The 14,943-nt window shown below is 35.1% G+C and overlaps 2 protein-coding genes across 2 annotated transcripts; both read left to right on the top strand.

Annotated features, from left to right (window-relative positions):
• The first annotated feature begins 878 nt into the window (after positions 1–878).
• LOC111988423 (uncharacterized) lies at positions 879–9,777 on the top strand. The gene is made up of 19 exons (XM_024020212.2): positions 879–1,009; positions 1,119–1,992; positions 2,080–2,166; positions 2,274–2,478; positions 2,580–2,688; positions 3,843–3,977; positions 4,099–4,180; positions 4,288–4,347; positions 4,481–4,533; positions 4,815–4,981; positions 5,414–5,624; positions 7,782–7,836; positions 7,946–8,002; positions 8,095–8,343; positions 8,649–8,713; positions 8,839–8,895; positions 8,979–9,072; positions 9,157–9,297; positions 9,379–9,777. Exons 2-19 carry the CDS (start codon positions 1,147–1,149, stop codon positions 9,472–9,474), a joined length of 2,769 nt encoding a protein of 922 aa, XP_023875980.2. The 5' UTR covers positions 879–1,009; positions 1,119–1,146; the 3' UTR covers positions 9,475–9,777.
• Positions 9,778–11,465: 1,688 nt separating this feature from the next.
• Positions 11,466–13,215, top strand: LOC111988422 (cyclin-dependent kinases regulatory subunit 1). The gene is made up of 4 exons (XM_024020211.2): positions 11,466–11,600; positions 11,698–11,804; positions 11,895–11,955; positions 12,794–13,215. The coding sequence occupies exons 2-4, from the start codon at positions 11,752–11,754 to the stop codon at positions 12,944–12,946; spliced, it is 267 nt and encodes an 88-aa protein (XP_023875979.1). The 5' UTR covers positions 11,466–11,600; positions 11,698–11,751; the 3' UTR covers positions 12,947–13,215.
• The last annotated feature ends 1,728 nt before the right edge of the window (positions 13,216–14,943 follow it).

The following is a 14,943-nucleotide window of genomic DNA, read 5'->3' on the forward strand; positions in this document are numbered from 1 at the left end:
ATACTTTGTTTTGAGCAACTTCACAGTTCTCGCAACCAAAATAGCCCAATCAAGAACAATCGAATGGGAAATATTTTTTTGTAGACTTGTAAGATAATCTGAGGAGAAATTAAATTGGTCTTTTCGGATAGCAAAGGCAAAGCTACATGGATTATTGAAAGCTAGACGTGTTTGTGGCCATTAAAGCTCTTTGCTTCTACAGTAATATTTTTCAAACCTCCTACAATATCTATCTGCAACACCCAATCCTAGAGCAATTTCCATTGACTACATCACTTTTTCTTTGACATTCGGTTAGGTAGCTGGAGCTCTTTTAATTTTTAGGTTAGAAGATCTAAAAGTTGATACATGAAAATAATATATAAAAGTTAGGTTTTAATTTTTACAAAACCTAGCTTTTAGATCTTTTTTCCCTTGATTTTTTTAGTTTTTTAATGTTTTGAGAGGAGAGAGACATAAAAGAATAACAAAATTACAAATTTACCATTGTTTTTAACAGAGGTGGGTAACTGGAGACAAACAAAGCTAACCTCAGGTGGATAAAGTGTTAATTTTTAAACCATAGGTAGGCAAAGTATTTTTTGGGCAAACCACAGGCGGGTAAAATGTAATTTCCCCTTAGAATTTAGAAGTGATAATCTTTCTTTAAAAAAAAAAAAACAACAACAACAAAAAAGAAAAAGAAAAGTTGAAAACAATGAAATCAGCGCAAAGAAAAAATGGAGACTAGTACAAATACAATTCACCAAAAATATAGGACCTCCAAGTGGAAAACGAAAACCTCGCCTTCCATAAGAGACAAAACGTCATCTCCCAGGGGTACTTTCGGCAATGCGAAAATTACAGGTGTGCTCTCTTTGTCTTTCTCATTCCCCGAGTCTTCTTTCAATTACACCAAGAAAGCCGAGCCGTACAGTCTCTTCCAATACCCCCAAACTCTCTCTCTATTTTCTCACGAACCCTAATCTTTTTCTTCAAGAATATTCAATCCCTTCAATCGAGGCTACAGGTTTGTTCTTTAATTCAATCTTTTCCAATTTGAAGATTCACGTATTTGTTTCTTGCTCTCTATATTATTGAATTCCTCAAATTTTTATTTTATTTTTTTGAAAAATCAGATTTGAATCGATCTTTGTGTGTTTGTGTATGGCGAACGGTACGGATTCGGAGGAGTTCGTGTTGCTATCTCGGGTTCGAACGGGTCACAAGCGCGAGTTCGCCTTCGCAATGAAGGCGCAATCAGAGATCTGCGGGTCCTTGGGTCGGACCCGGTCCAGGAAGACCCGGAATGAGGATGTGGCGACCAATAGAAGCAAGAAATTGAAGAAGTCGGATCCAAAGGACGCCGAGAACGACGATGTTATGGATCAGAAGGCGAAGGATTTGGGAGATTCGGGCGATTCGATGAGCGAGGAGGAAGCGAAAAGCGACGTGGTGGACCTAACGAGCGACGACGAGCCAAAAGGCCACGTTGGAGAATCCGAATCGGCCGGAGAAGGGGTTTCCAAGGAGGACACGTCGATGCCGGTTTTCGACGAGGAATTGAAGGGTGGAGTGGTTGAAATGGTTCAGAATCCTGTGAAGATAGAGGAATTAGTGTGCGAAAGCAAGCCGAATGTGAACGAAGAAGAGATGAAGGCGGAGCCGGGAGTCGAGAAAACGAATGAGGATTTGGCTAAGGATGAGAAGATTGAGGGGGTTTTGATTAATGAAGATGTCAAGCCGAAGAATGTGGCTCCAGAGACGCCTTCAAGGAGGTTTACTCGTTCGGCATTGAAGCCGAGGCAAGAGGAGAAGAGTAATGTGAAAGAGAGTGGTAAGAAAGTGGTTGCAAATGTTGATGATGGAGTAGGTAGTTCGTCGGGTATGGTTACAACGACTCCGGCTGATATGAGAATGTTGAAATTGAAGAAGTTTCCATCCAAGTTGAAGGATTTACTCGAGATGGGTATTCTCGAGGGAATGCCAGTTAAGTATGTCCGGGGTGCCAAGGTATTAATTTTAACATTGCTTGTTTATGTGTGGGAAATAAGTGGTTTTGGGTATGAAGTATTGGCTATGTGTCTTTTTGAATTGCAGGTTAGAGCAGCTGGAGAGACTGGGTTGAAAGGTGTGATTAGAGGTTCTGGGATATTGTGTTACTGTGCCAAATGCAAAGGGGTTGAAGTGAGTGTTTTTGGTTATTATTTTCAAGTAAGGTTTTTTGAGGACCCATTAATGTTGTTGTTGTTCTTATGAATCATTGTGTGCTTTATTTTTTATGTTGAATGTAGGTTCTTACACCCACCGTGTTTGAGCTGCATGCTGGCAGTGCAAATAAACGTCCACCGGAGTATATTTACCTGGAGAATGGGAACACTCTTCGTGATGTCATGAATGCGTGCCTAAATGCTTCGTTGGACACGTTGGATGAGTTTGTCCAAAATGCTATTGGTTGCACTGCTTTAAAGAAATCGTCCATCTGTTTGAATTGCAGAGGTTGCTTTTACATGCCTTTGATAGGATATAGTGTTCATCTGCATGCGTGTGTGTTTTCCTGGAAAAAAAATGTAATGTTTTGGATGTTTAATGGATTGCAGAGCCTATTCCTAAATCTTACAATGGGAAGTCAATGCTGCTATGTGAATCATGTGTGGAGTTGAAAAAGTCTCAAGTCACCCTAGCTCAAACAATTGATACTAGCAATAGGTATGCATTGTTAATATCCTGCCATTGCAGTTATATTGTTTTAGACCTTTCTGGCACTGCTGAGTTGACATTGTTTATAACATGGCTAGAGCTTGTTAGATTTGATTATCTTGAACTATAGAATTCATCATGAACATTGTGTGTAACAATTTAACAAAATAAATTATCATACTTATTATTTAGTTTTATAGATATTAAATTGTTAGTACACATTTCTGAGGTGAAATTAGTGTTTAGCAATTTCCAGATACATATACACTTTGAACCTTCTGGAAGTCTTCAATTAGGACAGATGGTGTTCAGACATGATGCTTAGGGGACCGATTATGGAGTTGTGATTTCTTTGGTAAATTATAAGTTTCATTGTAGCGATGAAGAGATAGGTATTGAATTTAAATGCATTACCTTATTTTTAAGACTTCTTAAATTTTGAACTTTTAGGGTTCAATGAATTGCTCATCTTTCAAATTTCCCTGCTAATTATGGACTTTCCTTCATTAGTTTGTTGTTAATGACTGTTAGCGCTAGTAGATGGGGAGTATAATAAAGAAACAGAAATAGCTCTTATAAAAAAAATGAAGAAACGCAAATAGGCTATATTATCAAGGAGGTGCTTTAGAGGCAAGCTTAAACTTACTAGGTAAGTTTATGATGCTACTTTGTTGTGCCCTGCTAGACCTAATATGATTCTAGGATTTTATACTCTGCCTTCATCATGGTTTTAAAACTTAGCATTTTTTATACAGTTAGACTCGCATTATGTTTAAATAAGGTAGGTGTAGGTAAATTAGAATGGTGACACATAGATTGTGTTTATATCGGTGTTTATTTTTCCTATTATATGACGTGGATGACTGTTACTCTCTTGTGGCATATAAAATTATTGTTGTACCAATAGTTTTGGGATATGATCAAATGAGGTTGTTGTAGGCTGCTATAATGCTTTTTTTTCATTCCTAGATTTTCTTACCCTTTTAAATTTAGATTGTATTATAGGCTCAATTTTTGTTCACCTGCTGATTACTTGAATTTTCCCTCCCATATTCTCCAATAAAATATCATCTATATAATAAAAAGCAACAGTTTTCTTTTCTTGATTTATTTTATAAACTCTGATATTTAAAAATTGATTTATTTTTTTTGAATTATTTCAGATCTCCAAAACCAGTTCTGGTTCCAAAGTCATCTGAAAATGTTTCAAAGTCATCTGAAAATGTTGCAAAGTCATTTGACAACGTTTCAAAGTGTACCTCATCTCGAAGTAAGAGCCAGGGAAGAATTACTAGAAAGTAAGTATCTTTCTAATTTTATTATTCTGTTCAATTTGATACATGTCCAGCAATTTGCTGTTTTGTAGTGATTCCAATTAGAATGTTAAACTTTGTCCTTTCCTTCTTATTCTTTTGAAAGGGACCTACGCTTGCATAAGTTGGTTTTTGAAGAAGATGTTCTGCCAGATGGGACAGAAGTGGCATATTATTCTCGTGGACAGGTTGTAGCAATGAATAGAATATCAACAAACCACACATATATATATACACACACGCACACATACATTATTTTATTAGATTTCTTTTCTGAGTAGCGATTTGTTGGCAGAAATTGTTGGTCGGTTACAAAAAGGGAATTGGAATTTATTGTACTTGCTGCAACTCTGAGGTAAATTGGTTTCTTCTGATTATCATGTATGCCAGAAATGTTCTCTTTCTTTTGGAATCTTTTCTGAGCGGTTATATGTTCTATTGAATATTGTGCGTGCCAGAGATTAATCTTATTGGCATGTTTTGAACAGGTCAGCCCCTCACAGTTTGAAGCTCATGCTGGTTGGGCATCACGTCGCAAGCCGTGAGTATTTGTTCTACTCATTTTTGTGGTTGAGGTCAAATCATGTGGTCTTATCTCCTCAGTGGTCCTGTAGTTGGTGTATATCTGGTGTATATCTGAGTCCAAATCAATTGTTTCCTTATTTGCCAATTGACATGATTCTGGCAAGACTTCCATGGGCTGGGTCCATGCTTATTTTGGAGATAGGATTTTTAGAAATTGACAGGAAATAAGTTGTATTAGTTTTCTTTATTTATTTATTTATTATGTCTTCATTTGACTTGCTCTTGTTTGTTTGGCAGTTACCTACACATTTACACATCTAATGGAGTGTCTCTGCATGAATTGTCTATATCGCTTTCAAAAGATCGGAAATTCTCTACCCATGAAAATGATGATCTCTGCACCATCTGTGCGGATGGAGGGGATCTCCTGTGCTGTGATGGATGCCCGCGGGCCTTTCACATAGGTGAGATTTTGTTTTTCTTGAATACATTGTGTGATTGGAACCTTTTACCTGGTGGTAAAGATCCAATTTCTCATATATTATAGTTATGTGCTGAAATTCCTCCGGACTATATTGAGAGAGAGAGATGTGCATATTGTGTTTTGAGTTGCAAATATATATTTCTGTAACTTATTTGTTGCCTAATTCTTTGGAAAAAAAAAAATTCTGTGAAACTGTGGACATCATAATTTAGCACCTATATATATATGTACATATATATATATATATATATAAAGGTTCACGTTCTTGAGTTTCTTGTAACTGTTTGTGTGAAAGGCCAATCTCTCTGATTTATTAATCACTGTTTAGCATGCACAATTTGGAATAATTGTGGTTCTTCCTCCAATCTGCTTGAGTTGCATTTGTGATGTTGGTTAATTTGGCTAATTGCAGAGTGCGTCCCTCTTCCAAGAATTCCGAGTGGTACTTGGTACTGTAGGTATTGCCAGAATGTGTTCCAGAAAGAAAAATTTGTGGAGCGTAATGCTAATGCTGTAGCTGCTGGAAGGGTTGCTGGAGTTGATCCTATAGAACAGATAACCATGCGATGCATTCGTATTGTCAAAACTCCAGAGGTTGACTTTGGTGGATGCGCATTATGCAGGTTCTTTTTTCACTGTTCTTGCTCTAAGAAGTTTCTATATTAGATGCTTCAGTATTTTCTTTTGCCTTTAATTTCTTTGCATGCATGAATCCCGGAAAAATAATGGTGCAGCACATATAGTATGAAATTTTAGCTATACCTGATGATTTAATGGTATATCAGCAATCTGTAACTGAAACTTGAAGGGCCTTCAATGATTACTCATCTGTTTTTGTTGATTGACCAATTTCTTGTGATTTAATTGAGACCAGATTTTTTTGTTGCCGTGTGTAATGATGAGGTGTTTTTCTTCTACCCATTTTTTGGGAAATAATTTTAAACTTTAGGTTAATTTCTTCTGCCTTCCCGGTACTTGTACTTCTGAAAATTATTCATACTAGCAGTGTGCCTGTGTGATGCACAGATTAATTGAAATTCATATGTAAAGTAAGGAAAAATCACAAATATTGGTAAAGTCAAAGCTATGAATTAATTAAGAAAAATGAAAAAAATGATTTATTTTTTAAAATCAAACTAAAATTTATGGTAGATGATATAATAATGTAAAATAAAATAATGAAATTTAATTTCTTTTAAGAATTTTAAAACTTTTTATAATAGAATCTAAATTGAAATAGTTGGAATATGGGTAATGGAGTTTTATTTAGAGTAGAGTTAGCTTAGTAAAAGAGTTTTATCCAGAGTTGAATTAACTTAATAATGTTAATGTATTTACGTGCGATATGGACTCTTATTATTCAGTGCAATAAGGAGAGGGGTACACTTATCATGACGATGGCTTCTAAGACCTAACCTTATTATGTAGTTTATGATTTGCAAAATTCTTGTCTAGTTTTCTGGTTAATTGCAATGAAACTAAATGGAAAAACCAATATCATATAACCAGCAAACTAGCCAAGAATATTTCACTGTGAATAAGAAAAGAGGTTGTAGATTATGGTACTAACGAATCAGGTAGGAAGATCCAAAATATCTAGTAAAGTGGATGGACTACTTCCATCTGACAGTGAATAAGAAAAGAGAGTTTGGACGAAGGACAACTTGATTCTATTGATAGAAATCTCTTGAACCTCAAATGCCCTCTATTTCCTTCACTCCAAATAGTCCACATGAGATAGAATGGCATCACATTCCAAGATCTTTTCCTAAACAGCACAGGTTTTCTTCGCTTATATTTTGAGCAAAGCAGGCACTGGATTAGGCATTAACCATCTCATACCAATGCGTTAAACAGTAAATTCCATAACTTTTTAGCCACAAAGCATTGAAATAGCTGATGGTTTGTAGACTCTCCATTTCTTTTATGCATAAAACATCAAACCTCAATAACCCTCTTCCATTTTGTAAGATTATTAATTGTAAGAAATTTCCCCCAAGTTGCAATCCAAAAAATAAAAATAAAAATGCAACCTTTTCAAGGTGCATTTACCATCCAAATAGCCTCTCAAGGGAGACATGAATTGATGACCTCTCCTAAAGACTTATAATAAGATCGGACTTTAAAATTACCATTTCAAAAAAACTTCCAACACGTTTTATCATCTACTCCAACATTTTTCTTGATAGAGCAGAGTAAGTAAAAAGTGTTAATTGATTACAACCCTCAGTCTTGGACCTCTTTCACAAAGATAGGATTCCAATGTTCCGTACTGTCTGCTAGCTCTATATACTCGTTCATAGAAGATTTATTTGCAGCAAGCATAAATATCTATGGAAATAAGGCCTTCAGTCGTTGATCAGCACACTATATATCATTCCAAAAACCGAATCTTCTAGCATTATAGATTTGCGTTTTTTGTTATAGTGAGAGTGCCAACCAGCTGTATTGCTTTTTCAAACTCCCAGTTCATGCTTACTTCTAGCTGAATTCAATGTCTAACTCCCCATTCTTCCCTATATTTGATTGCCACAAGCTATTTCACAATGATGAACCTCTTTTAAGTTTTTATTTTTTTATTTTTTTATTTTTATATAAGATAAAGGTAAATTAGTCAATTTACATTTTCTATTGATGGATTTCTTTGACATGGATTGAAGTGCTAATTTACCTGTTAACTTTTTATATATGCAGTTAATAATTGCTCATTTAGCATTATCAACGTCAAACTTGCACCTTCAACTTAACAACTTCTGATATGTTTGATTGGATTCTTGCAGAGGCCATGATTTCAGCAAAAGTTTTGGTCCTCGCACCGTTATTTTCTGTGACCAGGTATCTTATTTTCAGATCATGTCTGGACTTGTTAAGTCTTAGTTTTGAAGTGCTTTTGCATTTATAGTTTGTTTATTTACATTGCTGATATTGTGCACTCTTCCCTCAGTGTGAAAGGGAATATCATGTTGGCTGTTTGAAGGAAAACAATATGGAGAATCTTAAGGTGTGAATTTTTATTAGTCAAGATTTTGCAGTTTATTGTGACCATAATTACTTATTTTCTATTTGCAAATGTTGACATTACTTTTCCACTAGGAATTGCCAAAAGGGAAGTGGTTCTGTTGCATAGAGTGCAACAAGATTCATTCTGCTTTAGAAAATTTGGTTGTTGAAGGAGAACAGGCACTTCCAGACTCACTTCTGAATGCTATAAGGATGAAGCATGAAGAGAAAGGTTCAGACAGTGATGCTAATTTTGATATAAGATGGAGGGTTCTTAATTGGAAGTTGGTTTCTTCTGATGAGACTAGACAGTTGCTATCTAAGGCTGTATCCATTTTCCATGTGAGTAATAATGTATTTCTATACACACACACACACACACACATATTAGTGATTTTCCATTACCTAAAAAAATTTGTGAGGTTCTATTATAGTACGCATCTGGTAGATCAAATTGTTACATCTTTTGTTGTGTGGGGTACAACATATGCAAATTCTCACATAATATTAATGCATTGGTCATGCCTCATTTGCTTCTAGCTTGTGTAATTCATGTTGATATTTTGAGATATTTTGTCTTGACTTGAGGGGAAAGATTTTGCTTTAAAGTACTTATCGGGTTTTTTTTTTTTTTGGACGTGCTCTAGGAACGTTTTGATCCTATAGTTGATTCTGCTTCAGGTCGAGACTTTATTCCTTCAATGATATATGGGTGAGCGTTAACATTCTACCTCTTCAACACGTGTGTGTGTGTTTGTTTATTTATTCTACCTCCTTGCTTTCTTTCTTTGTTTTATATGACACCCAATTGAATCTAATATTTAAATGGTTTTGCAGAAGGAATATCCGCGGCCAAGACTTTGGGGGGGTTTACTGTGCCGTACTAACAGTCAAGTAAGAATCATGTCTCCAAGTGTTTTACTAGATAATTTTGTTGAGCAGAGATATTGTTCTGATAATTATTCCTTATTATGCAGCAAATCAGTCGTGTCAGCTGGAATGTTTCGTATATTTGGGCAGGAAGTGGCGGAGCTTCCTTTGGTAGCAACAGATACCGATTATCAAGGACAGGTAATTTTAATCTACTGCTGGGATGATTGTTTTTTTCTTTGGATGGTGGAACCTATTCTGACTTGATGAACATTGTTTTGGTAGGGTTACTTCCAGTCCTTGTTTTCTTGCATTGAGAGGCTGCTTAGCTCTTTAAATGTGAGAAACCTTGTGCTACCAGCTGCTGATGAAGCAGAATCAATATGGACAAATAAATTTGGTTTTAATAAAGTAACACAAGATGAGGTGCGTGTTTCTTCACATGTTCTGTTTTGGAGCATAACAAATTTAGGATTGAGTTTGATGTGTTCATTTTTCATGTTGCAGCTCAACAAGTTCAAGAAACATTACCATACTGTTATATTCCAAGGGACATCAGTGCTGCAGAAGTCAGTCCCTGAATTTGCTGAATTATTGGTATGAAGGTGTTGGATTGTCTGGATTTTTTTTTTTTTTTGGGTGAAATGGAGAAGGCATTATTTTGCGGAGGCTTTTCCTTTAAGATGTATAGGATCTTTTTGTCTTTTGGTGTACAGAAAAGTAGACATTACACCTCTATTTACAAGCTGATATATTTTTTGTAGCACAGATATGAGAGGAGAGATCTTAGTCAGTGGAAATTGTAGAAAACTAGAGCAGGTTGTTGGGAACTTGCAAAATTTTGAAATGTGTAGTGTTCTAACTGTTGTTGGTTTTGGCAATGAATTTCAGAAATTTTCCATTTCAGATTTGGGCTTGCAATAGTATTGAAGTATGGAGAAGAAAACAAGGCTGCATGCTTATGTAAATTACTTATGTCTTGGGTTAACTTGTACTATAATCCATTTGCTTGCAGTAGTGTTTTTTCTCACCATCCTAACACCCACCTTCCCAAGAAAAATCCCCAAGGAAAACACTGCTCAGCCATTATCTCAATCCGATGAAGACTTTCTAGTTAAGCCTCACTTTTTGAGAACAATCAGTTTCTCGACCAGTAACCGGAATTCTATCAGGAATGATATAATATCAATCTTAGACATCTGTTGAATAATGATTACCTTTTATTATCGGGCAAACCCATCTACTAGTCTTTGGCAAGGTTTAAATTTTAGAATTCTTATTTAATAATAAGAGACTTTATCAGTTAAGTTAACGAGAATTTATGTATTATTGAAGTTTATTACGTTTTAGTAAATGTTTTACTTCAATATAAAACAATATTTTTTATAAAATGCATTTTTTGCACAAGGAATGGAGGAGCTCGCTAAATTGATTTTTATAGAATGCACTTTTTGCACCCAGGATGGATGAACTTGCTAAATTGATCCATGGAAATCTCTTGGTCTATGATTTTATCATATTATATATATTTAGTGGATGAAATGAAACTAGAAGTAAAGTAAACGCCAAGTTGGAAACTTGGAGATTTAAGCCATAGAATCTAAAGATTGATTAAGTCGGACTAAAATAATTTTAGTACAAAGAATATAAATTTAGTAAAAGTAGAAATACAAAGGAAAGGGTGATAAGACTTGATGACTAAGAGATGCTAAAGACTCAGCAAAAGCTCTTGATATCTTGGATTAATAATTCATAAAAATGAAAAGATTAGAAATGATGTGAATCATTGGATTGAAGTAAGGTGAATGAAGTAAAGAGGTACATTAGAAGTATGCATGATTATAAAATGTCTATTAAATTAATGAAAATATTTTATAAATTTGCGATACGACCAACAACCTATTTATTTAGTTAATTTTCTTTATAATGTGAGAACTAAGTAGTATAATTACATTTATACTTACATAGAAAATTTTACATTTCTTTTAAAAATAGAAAATATTAAGCTTAATGAAACAGGATCCAAAAACAGCATAAAAGTTGGTGACAAAAGCTGCTGGATAAACTTTTTATTTTAAAAAAACAAAAAGATCTTGTTACCGTTGAGAAAGCTCAAAGCAGTTTCGGAAGCAAATTCTAGACCCATTAATCAATCAGCAAAAGCTTAAAAGCGGGAAAAATTGAAAAAATTTGAAATTCAAAACTCACGAGAAAGCCGTTTTCCTATTTATTTAGTTAATTTTCTTTATAATGTGAGAACTAAGTAGTATAATTACATTTATACTTACATAGAAAATTTTACATTTCTTTTAAAAATAGAAAATATTAAGCTTAATGAAACAGGATCCAAAAACAGCATAAAAGTTGGTGACAAAAGCTGCTGGATAAACTTTTTATTTTAAAAAAACAAAAAGATCTTGTTACCGTTGAGAAAGCTCAAAGCAGTTTCGGAAGCAAATTCTAGACCCATTAATCAATCAGCAAAAGCTTAAAAGCGGGAAAAATTGAAAAAATTTGAAATTCAAAACTCACGAGAAAGCCGTTTAACTTTAATTTCCAAATATAAAAATATTCCACTAATAATAACACAAATTATAGGAAAGCAAATTTACATTGTGCTCCCCCACTTCCCTTGTTCACATTGAAATACCCTCTCTCCGCCTTTCTCTCTCTCTCTCTCTCTCTAACCTTCTTTTGCGCTCCTCTGTCTCTCACTTACTCCCTCCAAGGTTATACTCTTCTCTTTATCCTTTGATTTCCAAAAATTTTGAATCAATTTCCATTTCCAATATTTGAACTGTTAAAATCGTGTCAATTTCTTCACAGATCGGAAATCCTCAGTGATCTAATCGTCGCGAAAAGCTTCAGTGAGCGAGAAAAATGGGTCAGATCCAATACTCCGACAAGTACTTCGATGACACTTACGAGTATCGGTAACCACCATTTCCTACTCTCTCTCTCTCTCTTTTTAATTTAATGAAAATTTTGGTGCGTATTTTTCTAATCTGTGATCGTCCGTACAGTCATGTGGTGCTGCCTCCTGAAGTGGCCAAATTGCTTCCCAAGAATCGTCTTCTCTCTGAAGTAAGCAATTTAGGGTTTTCATAATTTTCGGCGTATTTTATTTTTATTTTTAGTTTTTATTTACTTGAAACGTTTCTTTTTGATTTGTTTTGTTGCGTTAATGATAAAGTAGAATCGGCACTGGAAATTTGATCCTGAGATATTTAAAACGTTTTCTCTGTGCGTTTGTATAAACTGTTGTGAATCAGTGTATTGAGTTTAAAATGAGCGTTTGTAAATGAAAAGTTGTTGGATTTAAAAAAAAAAAATGCACTTTTAGACTCCCCAATCGCCTAACCAAATGGACTCTTTAATTGCAGAGAAAAGCTTAACAAGTTTTACTTAAGTGGATTAAATATTTGGAATTTAATTAATCTGGTTTAGTTCTTATTTAAAGTACTAAATAAGCATGGTCGATAAGGTTCTAGTTAGGTATAACATGGTTCTTTTATCAAAAAAAAAAAACATGGTTCTTTCTAGTTGTGTAATAGTTGCTACACTTGGGTTGATGAACAAATACAAGGGTGTGAAACTTTGACCTTATTTTCTCTGCTATTTGATTTATAGAGTAATGAACCCGAATCGATTTTTCAGTTTGTCTATCCCTAAAACTGAATGTATCAATACGCTCTTCCAATGACTTTATGATGGACTTTTGTCGATTTCTTTCTTATATTTGTTATTGCAAATGAAGACTATCGGTTTCTTGTTTTCCTTTAGTTATAGAACCAAATCAAGACTATCTGGGTTAAAATCCCCCTTGCCGTGTATTGTGAAGAATGAAAACGAAATGCAAATGTTGTTTATTTTTAGAGGGTTTATTTTGTGTTTTGTTTTTATTTTTTGACATTACTTTCAGAACGAGTGGCGTGCAATTGGGGTTCAGCAGAGCCGTGGATGGGTCCACTATGCAATTCATCGTCCCGAGCCACACATCATGCTCTTCAGGAGGCCTCTGAACTATCAGCAGCAGCAGGAGAACCAGGCCCAGCAGAACATGCTTGCCAAGTGATCTTTTTCACTTAGTTCGCTTTTAATCTCTAGAAGTGAAAATGAATGGTTAGTAGGGTTTCTGTTTGGATAAAAGAAAAATAGTTTGGATGTTTGGAACTTGGCTATGTACTGTTAATTCTCCTATTTGGGGAATTTTATACTTGTCTTTGGTACTGCATAGAGATATGTCAGTTTACCTCTGGTGTACCGTGCTTACCTAAGGTGTTCTTTTGGATATTGTGGATTTTAGCTTTTAATGGTGGATTTCGATTGATGGTGTTGCTTTTATGGTTCTGTTTTTCCTGTGGTACTGGTTTTTCTGTTGTTGGAGATCACAAAAGTAGGATAATGTTTGTGTGTTCTCACTGTTTTTGCATTTTTTTTAATCTCTAAATAATGGATTAATTTATGGTCCCAATTCTGCAAAAGATGCTTGTTCCTGAATTGACATTCAAGATTTAGGACAATAATAAATAGAGAAAATTGTGGTGGTTGGCAGATTATGGTTAAGCTTGGCCCTTTTTCTTGTATTACTAATTATTTTCTCCATTATTTTTTTGAGTACGAGGGAAAACTATGGTGCAGCTGGGCATCACATGGAAGTTGTTCCATTCCTTTTTATTTCTAAATATGAATTGACTCACTATTGAAATAACAATTTAGGCTGCGTTTGGTTTAATGTAAATTAAATTCTGAGTTTAAAATGAATGCAAGGGAAACTGAATTATCGTAAGGAAAATGAAATTCGAGTATTTGGTTTTTCAATGAAAAATAGTCAAGAAAATGATTTTTGATGTTTTCCTACCAATTTTCCTACCTTTTGAAAATGCTATTTTCTTATCAATTTTTCATATTTTTTCAACTATTTTTTTAGCTTCCAAACAAATTTTATAACAAAAAAAATTCAAAATATTCACTTAACACAACCAAAAATCAAAATAAAAACATTTTTTATTCACAAACTTGGTGAGAGGAGGAAGAAAGAGTGAGAGATTGAGGGAAAGAGAGAGGTAGATCGAGAGAGGTTGAAATCAGGTCAAGGCTCTGATCTGTGTTTGGCGGTGATGACAAGCTTCATGCAGTGACTATGAGCTGGCGGCAGCGATGAGATTCTCCCAGGTTCAATCTCTCTCTCTTTTTGGGTTGATGGAGGTGGGTTAGTGAGGACGAGGACAAGGGATGGGTCGGCGGAGTGGCTTGCATGCAACGATGGGGCCGTGTGTCGAGGGGTGGTTTTGGGCATCACCGGCAGTACCCTCTCCTTGCTCGGCTTTGGCTCTCTCTCACTTAGTCTCTCTTTAGATTTTCAGTCCGTAAAATATTGTTTGAAGGTAAAACAACTATGGAAATGATTTTACGGGTAAGAGGGAGTATTTTACGGTCAAAGTGTAAAACATTTTCAGTTTGACCATATTTTTAGTTGGTGCCAAACACACACAATGGTGTAAAATACTTACCGGAATTGGTTTTCATGTGAAACAAATGCAGCCTAGCTAGTTTCTTGTCCGTAAAATTGAGAGAAAAAAAAAAAGAAAAAAAAGAAAAGAAAAGAAGAGGCTCCAATTCTTGACTTTGTCCAAACTTAAGATTTTCTAATCTACTACTAAACAGACATTCTAGAAGGGCAAATCACCTGCAATAGGTGAGTATGCGATCTTTGCAATGCCTTCAATTGGAACCATACTACTTGTGAAATATTAAAAAAACACACAATGGTGGTGTTGACTTGTGGGGTCCATAACTGGTTATGGATTTTGGGTTTGGCTATGGAAGAGGGAGATCTATGTGTTGGCTTTTCGGCTACAAGGAGAGTTTAGTTTGTGAGGTTGGTTTGGACGCATTACAGGGATTGTATATTCACCCTTTGTGGGTGATAAGCTCCTAATTGGTGCATTGTGTGAACAAAAATTTCTGAAAATTGCTAAACATAGGGGCATTGCCAAGAATTTTTACATGGGGGGGCCGATTCGAACCATGAAGGTTGAATTGACGACGGTGAGTATCATTGTTGTATGG

Source organism: Quercus suber, unplaced genomic scaffold (assembly GCF_002906115.3).
Source record: "Quercus suber isolate HL8 unplaced genomic scaffold, Cork oak 2.0 scaffold_26, whole genome shotgun sequence".
Taxonomy (NCBI): domain Eukaryota; kingdom Viridiplantae; phylum Streptophyta; class Magnoliopsida; order Fagales; family Fagaceae; genus Quercus; species Quercus suber.